This window comes from Elephantulus edwardii, unplaced genomic scaffold (genome assembly GCF_000299155.1).
Source record: "Elephantulus edwardii isolate Elephantulus edwardi_28Jun2011 unplaced genomic scaffold, EleEdw1.0 scaffold00200, whole genome shotgun sequence".
In the NCBI taxonomy this organism is placed as follows: domain Eukaryota; kingdom Metazoa; phylum Chordata; class Mammalia; order Macroscelidea; family Macroscelididae; genus Elephantulus; species Elephantulus edwardii.
Window position 1 is genome coordinate 5198029 of NW_006399950.1, and position 13978 is coordinate 5212006.

Consider the following 13978-nt stretch of genomic DNA (forward strand, 5'->3'; position numbering starts at 1 on the left):
TATATATATGACACAGCTGATAGGAATTTTGAAAAGAGGGAGAATATTACAAACTAAGTAAACATATCAAAATGTGTCTAAAGGCAAACTCTGGCTTCTGCTTCCCTGAAATCATTCTTGTTTGGGAAGACAGCAGAGAGAAAAGGCAAGAATTTTGGATGAGCTTCCTAAAATAATAAATAGAATTCAACTAGGGATTTTCCATACATCTAGAGAGGAAATGCGGACTCCAGTTATCCAATGGCATGCAGTTAACGACCAACTGGAACCAATCAGAATCCTCACCTACTGGCTTCTCATTGAGGATTTCTCCCTGAAATCATTCTGCTTCTCGAAGATTTGGGCCCAAATGATTATTTTTGAGATTAAAGGAACTGGGGAGATTAAAAATAATTCAGCTGGAAAGCAGAGGAAAAGATAAAATTGCCCAGCAAGATGTTTTTGGCATCCTATTTGAATTTGTAAGGCTGAATGAACATAGTATTTAACTCATTATAACTCTGATAGAAATGGAAATTATTTCTTTCAAAGTGCTAACTCAACTTCTACTTCCCCTCTTCAGGAAGGTTCACCTCTTGCTGCACTGGGGTTGCTTGCTTTGCTCTGGAACATTCTTTCCTCCCAGCTGTCCTGGTTATCCTACTGGTCACTCAGTCACTAACACTATCACTGAAACAAGCACTGGAATTGCATTGCCCACATTCTGACTTAGAGACAGATCAGAGCTGTCTTGTGGACTTTCCAAGGCTGTCCATCTTTATGAAAACATCTTTCTCCAATGAGGCAACTGACAGATTTGAACCCCTGACCTTGCTGAATGTGCACCCACTGCCCTACCAGGGCTTCTCTTTCCCAAGCAAACCAAAAGAGAAATAATGTCTCTAGCTCTTACTAAAAAAGGATCTTGTTCTTGTTGCCGTTGTTATGTGCCATTGAGTTGCCTGCAACTCATAGCAACCCTATGTACAACAAACAGCCCTAAACATTGCTCTATCCTGTGCCAATCGTATTGTCTCTGACACACCTACCCCCCATCACCCCAGTCACTGAATCAAAAAAAAGATCTTATGCTTGGTGGAATTATCTCTCAAAACCTCTCATTGCTATAAAGTGGGAACCAACTTATTCCAAAACAGGTTTTGGAAGCTGTGAATCATCACATGGGAGGAGATTGCCTTTCTTCTGCTGAGGATTAGTGGTGCATGTCCCTTTGGACTGCACCCCTAGAACACATGAGGGCTGGAACGGGTGGAGGAACGGTGAACAGGACACTTGATGAGACCGTCGCATCGAGTCACAGCAATAGACTCAACACAGTATCAACTTGTGCTCCCCTAGATTCAATTCCCATTTTATTATGAACTTATCAACTAAATAATAATTATTCTTGTTCCTATGTGTTTGTAAGTTTCCTGAAAGCATTGGCTATGTCTTATTTAACTCGGAACTACCAATACCTATCATAGTACCAGGTTATATATATAATCTATATACTAAGTGACTTTGCATATTGAGATGGTTGAAGGAAACTGCCCAGGTCCTCAGTGAGCCAGTCAGGCGATATGGATTATACATCGGACTGCGATGATTATACTTCGGATCAGTGGGTGCCACGAGCTGACCAGCCCGTTGATTGTCCTGCCTAACAAACCAGGCCCCTTGTCACTGCCAAATCAGAGCAATCAAAATGCATTTCAAGGTGACCAGGCAAATTGGCTTTCTTATGCCCTCTCACAATTCATGACAATTACATCCAGTGATAAGTAAAGGTCGGAGGGTTTTGCACTTTGTAAATGCTCGTCGAATGCTTGCCAATACATTTATTTCTGAATGAGTAGACGGCAGCAATGCTTTCATAACTATTCTCCCTTAATTTGTTTCAAAGTGCCTTTTGTACTTCTTTCAGCTATAAAGGAGACAATATTAACATGTTCACAAGATGTCAACAATTCTACTATCTCCTTTGACGTCTTCGTGTTTCTAGTAACTAATCACTCACACTGGCAACATACAGTCGATACAGACAGGCACCGACTCCCTCCTTTGTCATCTCTGTTAGTGGTGGATCCTGAAGGTCTCCTCCACTGCTGTCTGCACTGTGCCCACCTTCTCTTTCTTTCTTTTAATGGTAGTGAGAGAGCAGTTTCCAACACTCCAAATCCATTGATCAAGCACCATGCTGAGAGACAAAAAACATCTTCCCCCAGCTCTGTGGGCAAGAAGTTAGTGGTCTTTATTTGAACACTGTTTGTATCCCTTTTCTCGCCAACCACAGTTGAGTTAAAATGTTACATGGACAGAAAGTGAGAGTTGTACCAGAAAGGAACATCCTAGTATCTTGAAATGACACACAAATTGCATGGCTTAGTTAGAATGCTTCACTGCTCAAACGTGGAGTTGGGATGCAGAGACAGAGGCATCCATCCATCACTGAAAATGCTGGAACTGCACCTCTACAGGGAAGCAGCGGGGGGAAGGAGAGGTCTGGACAGCCACTCACCTATTGCTCATTCCATCTCAAGATGAATTGATGGTGTTAGCTCGACTGCCCCATCTTATTGTGTATTTCCTGCACATTGAAAGGTCAGTTCTATATCTATTTGGTACCCTCCTGGGCTTGTATGCAGGGGAAGTGGCCTTTTATGCTCTCCCTTACTACACCTTTCTATTCAATGTGTTTGTGGAAGGGCATTGACCTCATTGGCTTAAGAGAAAAGGCTTCGAGGTTGCTGGCTCCTAAAGGGTCTGGGGCATGTGCCATACCTGGTTTACCTTAGAGACACCTCTATCCAAAGACACTCAGCCTTTCCCCAGTCTATTCCGCAATCCTCTGTTTTCCCACTTGGATAGTAACAGCACATACTCTTTAGGGTTTAAGATTCTAAGAATCACACAGTAGGAAACTTTCCTCACTCAGCTAGTAGTACTTATTAAAAGCTTAATAACTGTTGACTCTCTTTGCTAAGAGTAGCAGTTCTCTATTCTGGCGTCAGAGCAAAATCTATTTTTCAATTGTGCTAAAAGTAGTTGTTCCTGATAATACAATTTCAAAGTTTGTAAATTATTTCCTCCTTAAATATAATTAGCATATATTCAAGATCATCCCTGAAAAACATTGTCCCTTCTTCGCTTCTTTAAATGCCTTTTGAAAAGGAGATAAATGGGTAAATTTCAGCTAATTATCTGAGATGTTGTCATTGTCTGTAACCTTTCTTGCTTTTGTCTATTATGTGTTGTGGTTGTCAGTGCCTTACAGCTAGTATTAAAAAAAAACCAAAACATATTTATGAAGATTTTAGAAGACTCTTACCTTAATCTGCTTATGTCTAACACTTCTGATTTTATGAGTTTGATGTGGTTTGTTAAACTGGATTTCATCAACTCTATATAATTAATTAAACTGGATTTCATCAAATATATGTAATGAAATTGAAATTCTAATAACATTGAAAAAGCCACAACACGGTCACATAAGTGATATGAACATATGTTATTAATGTTTGTGCCATATTGGCCAATGATAGACTAAAACATAATCACGTGTGTGTGTGTGTGTATAAACTTTTCAGACAATTCCCAAAGACTAAATTATCTTCTCTTAATGAAATGACAGAGCAACGTTAAACTAGCTCTGAACAGCTCTAATGGTTTTCCTCTGATCAATTTTTCTGTAGATGGCATTTATATTCAACTGTAGCTCACACTGTGAACTCAATTCAAAAACAACTTCTTATGTTGCACTTCTAAGTAGCAGCATGGGGTTGACATTTGGGCAAGAGAGAAAGAACATAAGTGCAAGATGAAATAAAAGCTTAATGCTTCCTTTATGTCTAAATATGGATTGATTGCATATTTATAGGAAGAAAGAATCCAGCCCAGAGTGCTAGTCAGTCAACGTCAGAGGATAGAGTGAACGACAATTTGCAAACATTTTCTGTTACTGGATCTGATTACCTCTCTTTAAAAAAACAATGTTTTGCTTTTGTTTTCTTTATTCCTCTTAGAATTGCTGTAACTATTTGTCTTCCTTTAGTTGTAAATACTAATCTTGGTTACATGATTTCTGTGTATATCACAATTCATTACAGTATCTCGCAGCCTTGGTGGCAAAGTGTGTAATGTGTTGAGCTGCTAGCTGAAAGATTGGCAGTTCAAATCCAACAGCTACTCTACAACAGAAAGATGGCAGTGCCCTCCCGTAAACATTGACAGTTTTGGAAATGCAATGAACGATTGCCATGTAACAAAGTCTACTTGACGGCAGTGAGTTGAATTTGCTGACTTTGGGGTTCAGTTTTCTTTCTCCACTACATCAATTATAAGACGATACCAATCTATAGACTTCACCATAGACTATCAGAAAGAACAAAACAAATCTGCCCTGGAACAAGTGCAGCCAGGGATTCCTCAGAGTCAAGGACACTGTGAATTTGTCTCACATACTTTGACCATGTTGTTAAGCAAGGCCAGTCACTCCTGTACGGCTTTGTGCTTAGAATATTAGAGGGTCATCAAGGAAGGGGAAGATGTTCCAATAGATTGACACAGTGTCTAGAAAAATGTTCTTGAGACACAGACTCCATGATGTCCTCAGCCTCTAATCCTGTGTATAGCTTATATGAGACACAATTTCTTCGACCGATGACTGAAAAAAAAAAATCTTATTCTTTATTAAGTTTCTGTCTTCTGTTTGATTAGACAATCAGAAAAGGCAAGGAGCGTGTTCACTATGAGCTCTGTTTTTTCAGTTACAATGGATGATGATCAAATCTCAGATTGAAAATCCAGACACCAAGAGTGTAGAAGTGTCATGCATCTGCACTTTGTGCGACCGCCGTGACTCAGACGTGATTTTGATGCTACATCAAGGACATGGAAAATCAAAGTCAGTTTTAGGAAAAGTGCTTAAAATCAAGGTTATCTGTAATGTTATATTACAGAATTTTTCCCCCTTTGCTTTTGATGGCTTCCATAAGGCCTGATGGGGGAAAAAATAATGAATTAAAATAGAGTAGAAAGTAAATATATTTTTATTAAAAAATATGCAAAGCAAATGAAATCACCTTGGAAACATAAATCTGATCATACATGTGCACATACACTGAAGTGTCTGCATGTTGAACTCTGGGTTAAGCTTGTCTGCAGAGTATCCTTAGCCCTCAGGGGAAATTCTAGACGTAGGCATCACTGGTTCTATTTTACACATGTAAATGAACAAACACAACAACAAGCAGGCTCAGAGTTATCAAGTACAACTTGTCCCCTTGCTGAGCTGCGATTCCTATGCAATGGAGTGAGTGTTACTCTAAAGTTATGGTCTCTCCATTATGCAATACTCTCCTAAGGAAAAGGATGGGAAGCCTAGTTACTATGAAAACAAAAGGGAAAATTAGTAACAGTGAATACATAAAAGGGGGAAATTTTGGCAAGTGGTAGAGACAAAAAAGGGATTTGACTTTAGGTCCAACATGAGGAAGGCAAATAGGAAAGCACATGAAAACAACGAAGTAAATGGTAAATGTAAGAGATGAATGTCTAATTTTTCAAGACAAGAAGCTGGAGACAAGCTATGAACAGTCTAGTTTTCCTTTATCTCAGTCTCTGCTCTTGGTGGTGGTGGTGGTTGGGGAGGGCGATGGATAGTCACACTGAAAGATGACAAGAGGAGTCATGATTCCATTTTAGGAAGAAAAAAAATCTCAACAAAATTTGGAGTCAAAATTTGGGAGCATGAAGGACGAAGATGAAAATCACAACCTTGCACAGCAGTCATAGAACGAGGACCTTTGGAGGCTCTAAGAAAGACAAGAATCCCTTCTCAGCATCTAATTCTTAACTAATTCTCAAAAGCTGAAATGAGATAATGTATGTAGAAATTTAAAGAAGGGCCTTGGATGTATGGAAGAATGATAAGGGCGCATGAAATATGTTCATCTCCTCATTCCCAGGGTCTGTGGATATGTTATCATACATGCAAAGTGGGTCACTGAAGATGTAATTAACTTCGGAATCTTGTGTGAACAGAGTATCCTAACTTACTCGGATGATTTTCATTTATGCACAAGGAAACAAAATCAAAAAGGAGAAAAACAAGTTAGAGAAGAAGCGGAGACGACAGAAGCAGATTTCTAAACCATCACGAGAGTTAAACAGGCTGATAACCCAGAAGTCAGCAGTTTTAATTCCATAAGAAGAAGACAGGCAGTCTCCTTCTGGAAAGAGTTGTCTCTTCGGAAGCCCTGGGGGAGTTGCCAGGTGTCCCAGTGGACGTCGTGGCAGCGAGCTGGCTTTAATTTCCTGCTGGAAATGAAGAAAGCGGAAGCTCCGCTAGGGACGTAGCCAGTCCACAGACATGGAAAAGGCAAGTGACTTTAAGCTTGTCTAGAGCCTTTGGGGGAACCATGGTCCTGGTGACATCTTGATTTTAGCTCTACAATATCCATTACAACAATATGAAATGAATGTAGTAACGATTTGCATTTACAGTGTCAGTGAAACATCATGTCAAAAGAATAAAAGTAAAGGCTTGCTGTGGACAGGTGAGTCACAACCAATTCATAACTGACCCCCAGCTGTTTTCCAAAGGTGATAAATCACACGGGAGGAGATTGTTATCTTTCCCCAGGGAGCACCTAATGGATTCAAACTTCCTACCTTGGAGTTCTCAGCATGACTCCTTACAACTACGCTCCAAGGCCTCCCTATACCCTTTAGACTCCAATACGTGAAATCTCATTTTCATGTTGACTATTTTAATAATACTTGCAGGTAGTTGAAAACAAAATTCTAGAAAAATTCGAACAACGTTGCCATGAAAACATTTAGATAGTACAAAGGTTATGTTTGTGAAAGAAGAAAGGGTTCACTTAGGAGAAAACTTCCTTTCCACATGTTTGCCTCCTCAGTTTTCTCAGCAGATATACCGTAGTGTGTCTGACTTTGGTTAAGTTCAAAATAAAAAACTCCAACTCAGTTATGATATGTATGGATTCTCCATCATATTTCCAAAGCTGTAAATCTTCATGGGAGGAAATCTCAGAGCTTATGGTTCCCAAACTATTCCTTATTAAGTACATTTCCCCCCCAAATAAACAGCCCCTATTTATGTATTAGGTTAAGTTTCACTCAACAGCCCATTGTCTTCTAGTTGAAGCCCACTAAGAGCGGAGCTTCCAGACAGTTTTCTGTAAATCTGGTGGGAAGTAACTGCCCTTCTCTCTCCTTGGAGTCGCTGGTGAATTCACACTGGCCAGCTGCAGACTGACAGCACAACTCATTATGGATTACGCTGTAGATACATTAAATCTGAGACAAACCACCAGTGATGTTCTGGGCGGCTATTCTAACCTCAGGAAGGTTGTTGCGTGTGGTCAAGTTGTCCGTTACTCCTAGTGACAGACACTAAGAACAACAGATCTGTTCACACCATCCTCACAATCTCCGGAAGGGTGTTCCCAGGGGGGAAATGATGAGACTATCTCAGAAACTTTGGACATGTTGTCAGGAGGGGTCAGCCTTGGAAGAAGACATAGAAAGAGAGGAGGAGAATCAGAGAAAGGGTGGGCAGTCCTCAAGGAGAGGGACTGACACTACAACAGTGTACTCAAGCAAGCCAGAGGTCAAGCAGATAACGTTAGCGTAAATCAAAACCTGGTTAACCTAATTTGTTGAGATAATCAAACCAGCAAGTTATATATTTGAAGTAAATAACATATTCTTTTTTTAGGTCTTAGTTCTTCTAAATATGGTCAGTAGGATTACATCATCATCATCATGATAATAATAACAAATAGCCTTATGTGATTAGCTAACAATTTTACCAAAATATCAGTTTATCAATGTATAAAGCTCTGTTTTTTAAGAATTATTCCTTTGCATATTTCTGAAACGTCTTTGATTTTGCCTGAAATAGAAAGTGAATGACAGAGAAGAGTTTTTGGAGCATTTGACATCTCTCAATCAGTTAGAACTGACTGTGTAGGCAATCTTAAAACAGTTGATTGATTGAAAATTTTCAGATGAGCTTAAAAGAGGCTGGACTCCATAAAGGCCATGAGAGTCAATCTTGTGTAGAGGGACCCAGTAATAACTGCACTGATTTCATCCACGTGTAATAGGAAGTGGAGAGGAAAGAGAACAGTGCCTCTTGCTAATCAGTTACTGAGGAAAATTCACAGCCCAGGTTGTGCCCAATTGGATGGAATAGAAGAGAGCTGACTGAAGAATTGAGGTTAACTCTCAATTGAGAGAACTTTCAACTCTGAATGAACCCATGCTATAGGTTTTGTTCAGTTTGTCTGGTTTTCTTCTTAGCTGTTCCACTGTACTTTGTTTACCAAGGCTAGACCGCGCTTATTACATCATGTTCCTCCTGGATCACTTGGAAAGTTAGTGGTGGCAGAGGGCTTTTACATTTAACAGAGAAAAAACTAGGCTTGGGCATCCTATTTCAGGTCATGAGTTAGTGATGCCCCTAGAATTGGAACAAAGATCTTTGAGTACTTCTCTGATAAAGTAAGGGTAATTGAATAAGCTACTCTGTAATTACAGATTTATTTAGAGTCTTGCTATACACAAAAATCTACATAAAAGGGAGAAAACTTTAATATCCCTTAATTTCCCCCCCAAAACTCTCTCAATCTCTTGTCCTTTCTCCAAATAAAGGAAATATAAAAACAGCATTCATAAGTAATATTTTCAATCTCTCTGAGGTTCTAGGGAACACCTTTGTCAGTTTAAAGACTAAGATCCACCCAGTTCAAGCCATTCCATTTCAAGTCTTTCCAGTTACTTATTATGCATCTGAAAATTGGACAATGACTAGGGATGATGGAAAGAGAATTGATGCCTTTGAGCTGTGGTGCTGGAGAAGAGTATTGAATATATCGTGGACTGAAGTCAGGCTGCTCCTTGGAGGCAAGGATTCTGAAGTTTCATCTAACATAGTTTGGACATGTTGCAAGGTGGGACCAGTCTTGGGAGAGTGGTGTCATGCTTGGGAGGGTGAAGGGACACCACCGGAGAGGAAGACCCTCAATGGACTGACCCAGTCCCTGGGGGAATGGGGGTAGGTATGTCAGAGACAATAAGATTGGCACACGATAGAGCGGGGTTGAGAGCTGTTGTACATAGGGTGGCTATGAGTTACAGGCCACTCGGTGCGACATAACAACAACAAAAGGTTATCTCTTCTGAAAATTCCATCCTACCGTAGAGAAACATAATACTTTTTCTCCTCCAGAGCCTTAGATTCACTTCCTTCTTTGTTCCAGAAGTCATGGGCTAGTGCTGCCTTGTTCCTCCATGGCTCACTTGACAAAATCTTTTCTATAAAAACTTCTTTCTTTGCTTGCATAGGAAATCCTAGTCTTCTATTTTGTTATGGTTACACAATAGTAGGAAGAACTCACTTTTAAGGAGTACACAGAAAGATTTTCTTAGTGATGACATGTAGAGAGTAGTGGTCTACAATGTCTGAATAATAGAGAAAACTCATGCACTGATAAAGCATGTATTTTGAAGCTATTACTAAGACATACATAATCAGATGCTCTCTATTACTGTTCTCCATATTACTAGATGTCTGTGCACAACTCTTCGTCTGGAATTCAAGAGCAGCCAATTACCCGTCAATGAGCTTTTATTTGGAAGATGCTGCCTATGTGAAAGGCCCTTGGCTAACTTGTAAGGAAACAAAAAGAAGCAGAAAAGTTATGCTTGGGGCTTTTTGCAGGTACACTATGAAGATAAGAAGTCATGGAAAAAAGATCCAGCCATCTCACTGGTCTGGAATTACATTGGGGTACAATCCAGAACTCCAGAACTGCATAAGAGTTACAGTTCTAATAACAACAACTCACATTTTCTGAGCACTTTTTAATCCTGAAGGGGATTAAAAACCTATTAACATATCCATAGATTCTACTTTTTCCTCACTTTACACAGAGGAAACAAAGACTCTGAAAGTTTAAATAGCCATCTAATATCTCAAAAAATCAAAGTCCAACTTTTGAACCCAGGTTGGTGGAGGGAATTAGAGCCTGAACTAAACAAACAAACAAAAAACCAAAAATACATCTTCAGGCTGTCAAACACAAGTCATCCCTCCTTTCACGTCTCTAACAAGAACAAAGCAATTTATTTTTATTGTCAACAGACTTTAACAATTATTTATAACTAAGGGATAAATCAACTAACCACACAAGTTAGGAAATACATTGATAAGGAAGAAACAAAAAAAAAGGAAGATAAAGCAGAGACATATATTTATATTCACAGATAAGTCTTGGTACATAGAGGGTGAGGTACACTTACGAGACTTCTTAGTGGTGACATTGACTGGAGCACTGGAAGGCCCTGTCCCAGCAGTGTTGTAAGCTCTCACAGAAGCAAAGTACACTGTATTCGCTTTCAAGCCTGTGATGTTTTTGGCTGTAACATTTCCACTGACTCTAGTTTTACCAATCATGGATTCTTTGGAGTCGTCTGTCCAGTACAACACCTAATCATCAAGGGTAAAGAACAACCAAGTCATTGTTTCCTAACGACTATTAATCAAATAAAGCTACAAGGAAAGAAAAGCATAATTATTTAGACTATCGTATAAATAAGAAAGATGTTATGTGCCATTGAGATAAAGTAAAAAGAAAAAATGGAGTCATATTTATATAAGTAGGTAAATAAAAAGTTGTAATATAGTTTTTAAGAACTGTCCATTTTACATTATTGAGAGAGTGAAACCAAGTTGCTCCCTGAAGATTCTGAAGCTTCGTCTGACATACTTTGGACATGTTGCAAGGAGGGACAGGTCCTTGCAGAGGGATGTCAAGTTTGGGAGAGTGGAGGGAAAGTGCGGGAGAGGAAGACCCTTAATGAGATGGATTGATTCAGTGACTGAGGTAATAGGGGTAGATGTGTTAGAAACAACAAGGTTGGCAGGTTAGAGTAGGGTTCGGAGCTGTTGTACATAGTAGGGTCACTATGAGTCACAAGTGACTTGGCGGCACATAACAACATCTAAAAGTTACATCAAAATTAACAGCTTAACAAAAAGTAAATGTCAGACCAAAACAAAACAACATTCATATTATCAATAAATTATATGTATATGTATATCTATATCAGTATCTGTATCTCTATCTCTGTCATCTATCTCTATCATCTCTATCTCTATATCTCTATCATCTATATCTATCTATCTATCTATCTATCTATCTATCTATCTATCTATCTATCTATCTCTTTGCTATTCATGTTTCTTCCAGAGTTCTTTGGATCTCGGCATAATTATTCCATCCAGAACGATATCTTTCTGTGCGCTACCACTGCTTTAGGTATACTGCAGAGAACAAAGGAGTACAGCATGATGCCTGTCATTGTAATCTATTTAAGTTTAGATGTTTGAAAAAGATTCTTGGAAAAGTAATATTTTAATAAAATATATGAGTTTGATGAAGTACAATGTTGGATAGATATTAGGAAAGAGTTAAAGGAGAAAGATAGACATGGCCACTTAGATAAGCACCAGAGAGTGCAGATTCTCTAACAGATAGAATCGTTGAATGTGTTTGAATCAGAGAGTGACAACGTGTGCACTAAAATTAAGGAGCTGTAGAATCCTATTTCCCCGCACCCTCAAAATACACTAATCACACTATTCGTTTATGCTATTCATTCTGCAAGCGAAAGGAACAGGGAGAGATCAATAACTTTCCTCATTTAACTAAGAAGGAACAGCCACAATTGTCATGCTTCATTATTTAGAATTTTTTTGTTATTTATATATTTACCAAGTATTACTTAAGTATTTACTAAATATTATTAGTATTATTACATAAGTATTTTATTTAGTGGACTATAAAGAACAGGATTAGGATAATCTCGACTTTACTATTATCACTTAACTGTACCCTGCTCCTTCTAATATCATTATAACTTTTCAAATCTCTCTCCAGTTCACAAAGTAGGTTTCCATTTGAAATTACTCGATGGTTTACTTACGATCATTTAAGATTAAAAGTCATTCTTCTAATTCGAAGAAATTAATGAGTAAACCTTTAAAAAGATATTTTTTTAAAAAAATTAAATCCCTTTAAAATGCCTGCCATTTATGAATGTGCTTATTTCAGATTAGTGGAAAGATCTCTAAGTCTCCTTTTAGCTAAGGACCAAGTACGATTACAGATGGGGCTGACCAGGTAGCCTTGTGCAATCAGTTACACGATAAAGGTAAAAGAAAATATCGATTACCTCATAGCCCAGTACTCGACCAGTATTTCTATTCCAGTCAATGGCATTCCAGGAAACCTCCATTTCAGAAGCAGAGACACTCTGGACCATAGTTCCTCTTGGGGCTAGTTGAGGTTCTACCATCCAGAGACAGATACAACCATCTTTAGCAGAATGGTTCATGTCAAAGTGAATTGGAGATGTGATAGTGTCTCAGAGAAGAGCATTCTAGAGCTGAACTCAACTTACCATCTTCCCCTGAGTAGACAATGGACACAGTGCTCAGTGACCCTTCACCTTCGTTATTATATACTCCCACTTTGACTTCAAATGGAGAGAGAGGGGTGATGCTTGCATTTCTGTAAATGAACTTGGATGATTCCACAGAAAGCACTCTTTCCTTCACCCACGTTGCTGATCCAACTGGTCGAAGCATGATGATATAGCCAAATCCTTCACCGTTTTGTAGTTCTTCTGGAATTGACTTGAGCAGAATGTTATCCATCACTAAGTATTTGCAAAACCGTTTCACAGAACTCTTATAAATGTTCAGTGATTAGTTCCTTTATAGCTAGAGATACGGACATTGACCCTATTTTAATTACTCATTCAAAAACAACATTTTTATTGGAATATGACAATGAACATGATTTCACTTAAAGATAGATAAATAGTTGAAGGTTTTAGATGAAAAATATCAATTTCTGACAATTATAAAATACTTGTGATTGAAGGAAATACAAATTCTCGGTTGACAAATAAATTCAGGCAGTGCTCCCTGTGCACCAAAATGACAGCAATTGTATTTGTCTCAGAAGAATACTGACACCTGAACCTACTCGGCACCACCTAGAACTGTTGTCTTGGAGACTTTTCTGAGAGTCACCAGTTGGGGTGTAACATGCATGTGGAGGAATAAAAACATGTTACATAACTTGCTGCTTAAGGCAGAAAAAAGAACTCTTGCCTTACCTTGCAAGATCAGATTGCTAAGGAAAAGTGGAATTAGAGTACAGAAACCACTCCCCCAAAGCAAAAACACGCCGCTGTCAAGTGAATTCAGTTCTTGCTTATCGTGACTGTGCGTCTGTCTCTTGAGGAGCAGCTGGTAGATTCAAACTGCTGACGTTTTGCTTAGCAGTCTGTTACATTACAGACTGTGCCACCATCCACAGCTTCGTCAAAGTCAGTTTGTACACAACTACTAGCCTACGTTTAATCTAAGCAGTGACACCATTGGAGATAAAGATGGTGTGTGCTCCCAAAGAGATTACAGCCAACAAGGCCCCAGGGAGCAGCCTTAGTCTATCACATGTAAGGTTGTGATGAGTTATTGGCTACAGGCTGTTAACACGTTTGTAAACATGGGTGTGGAGAGGGAAGAGGGAGCCTGCACACACATACTGCTTGACCCTCTCCAGTCACATTCACCGGCTTCAGCTTCTTTCTCAACATCTGGTAGGTCCTATCTCCTGCAACTGTTGTGAAGTCTGGAAAGTATGGAGGGCCCAGTGCAGCACTTAATTCTACATGTGATTGAGGAAGAGACCTTCCTCTCCCTCAGCCCTCTGAGAGCATCACCTCTCTCTCTCTCCCCCCATCCATCCATCCATCCATGCATCCATCCATCCCCCTTCACCCACATCTTTCTATCCATCTGAGAGGCACTCCCTAAAGTTGAATTTTATTCCAGGCACTGATCTCAGCCCTCAGTGTCCACATGTAACTAGACACCCAGACGGAAATGATC

General features: G+C 39.2%; 1 protein-coding gene across 1 annotated transcript in view; it reads right to left on the reverse strand.

Moving 5' to 3' along the window:
- CNTN6 (contactin 6) overlaps nucleotides 1-13978 on the reverse strand; it is a 192880-nt gene that overhangs the window by 5077 nt on the left and 173825 nt on the right. Inside the window, 3 exon segments of the mRNA XM_006897087.1 lie at nucleotides 10315-10501; nucleotides 12250-12365; nucleotides 12478-12712. Coding sequence (XP_006897149.1) covers nucleotides 10315-10501; nucleotides 12250-12365; nucleotides 12478-12712 — 538 coding nt within the window.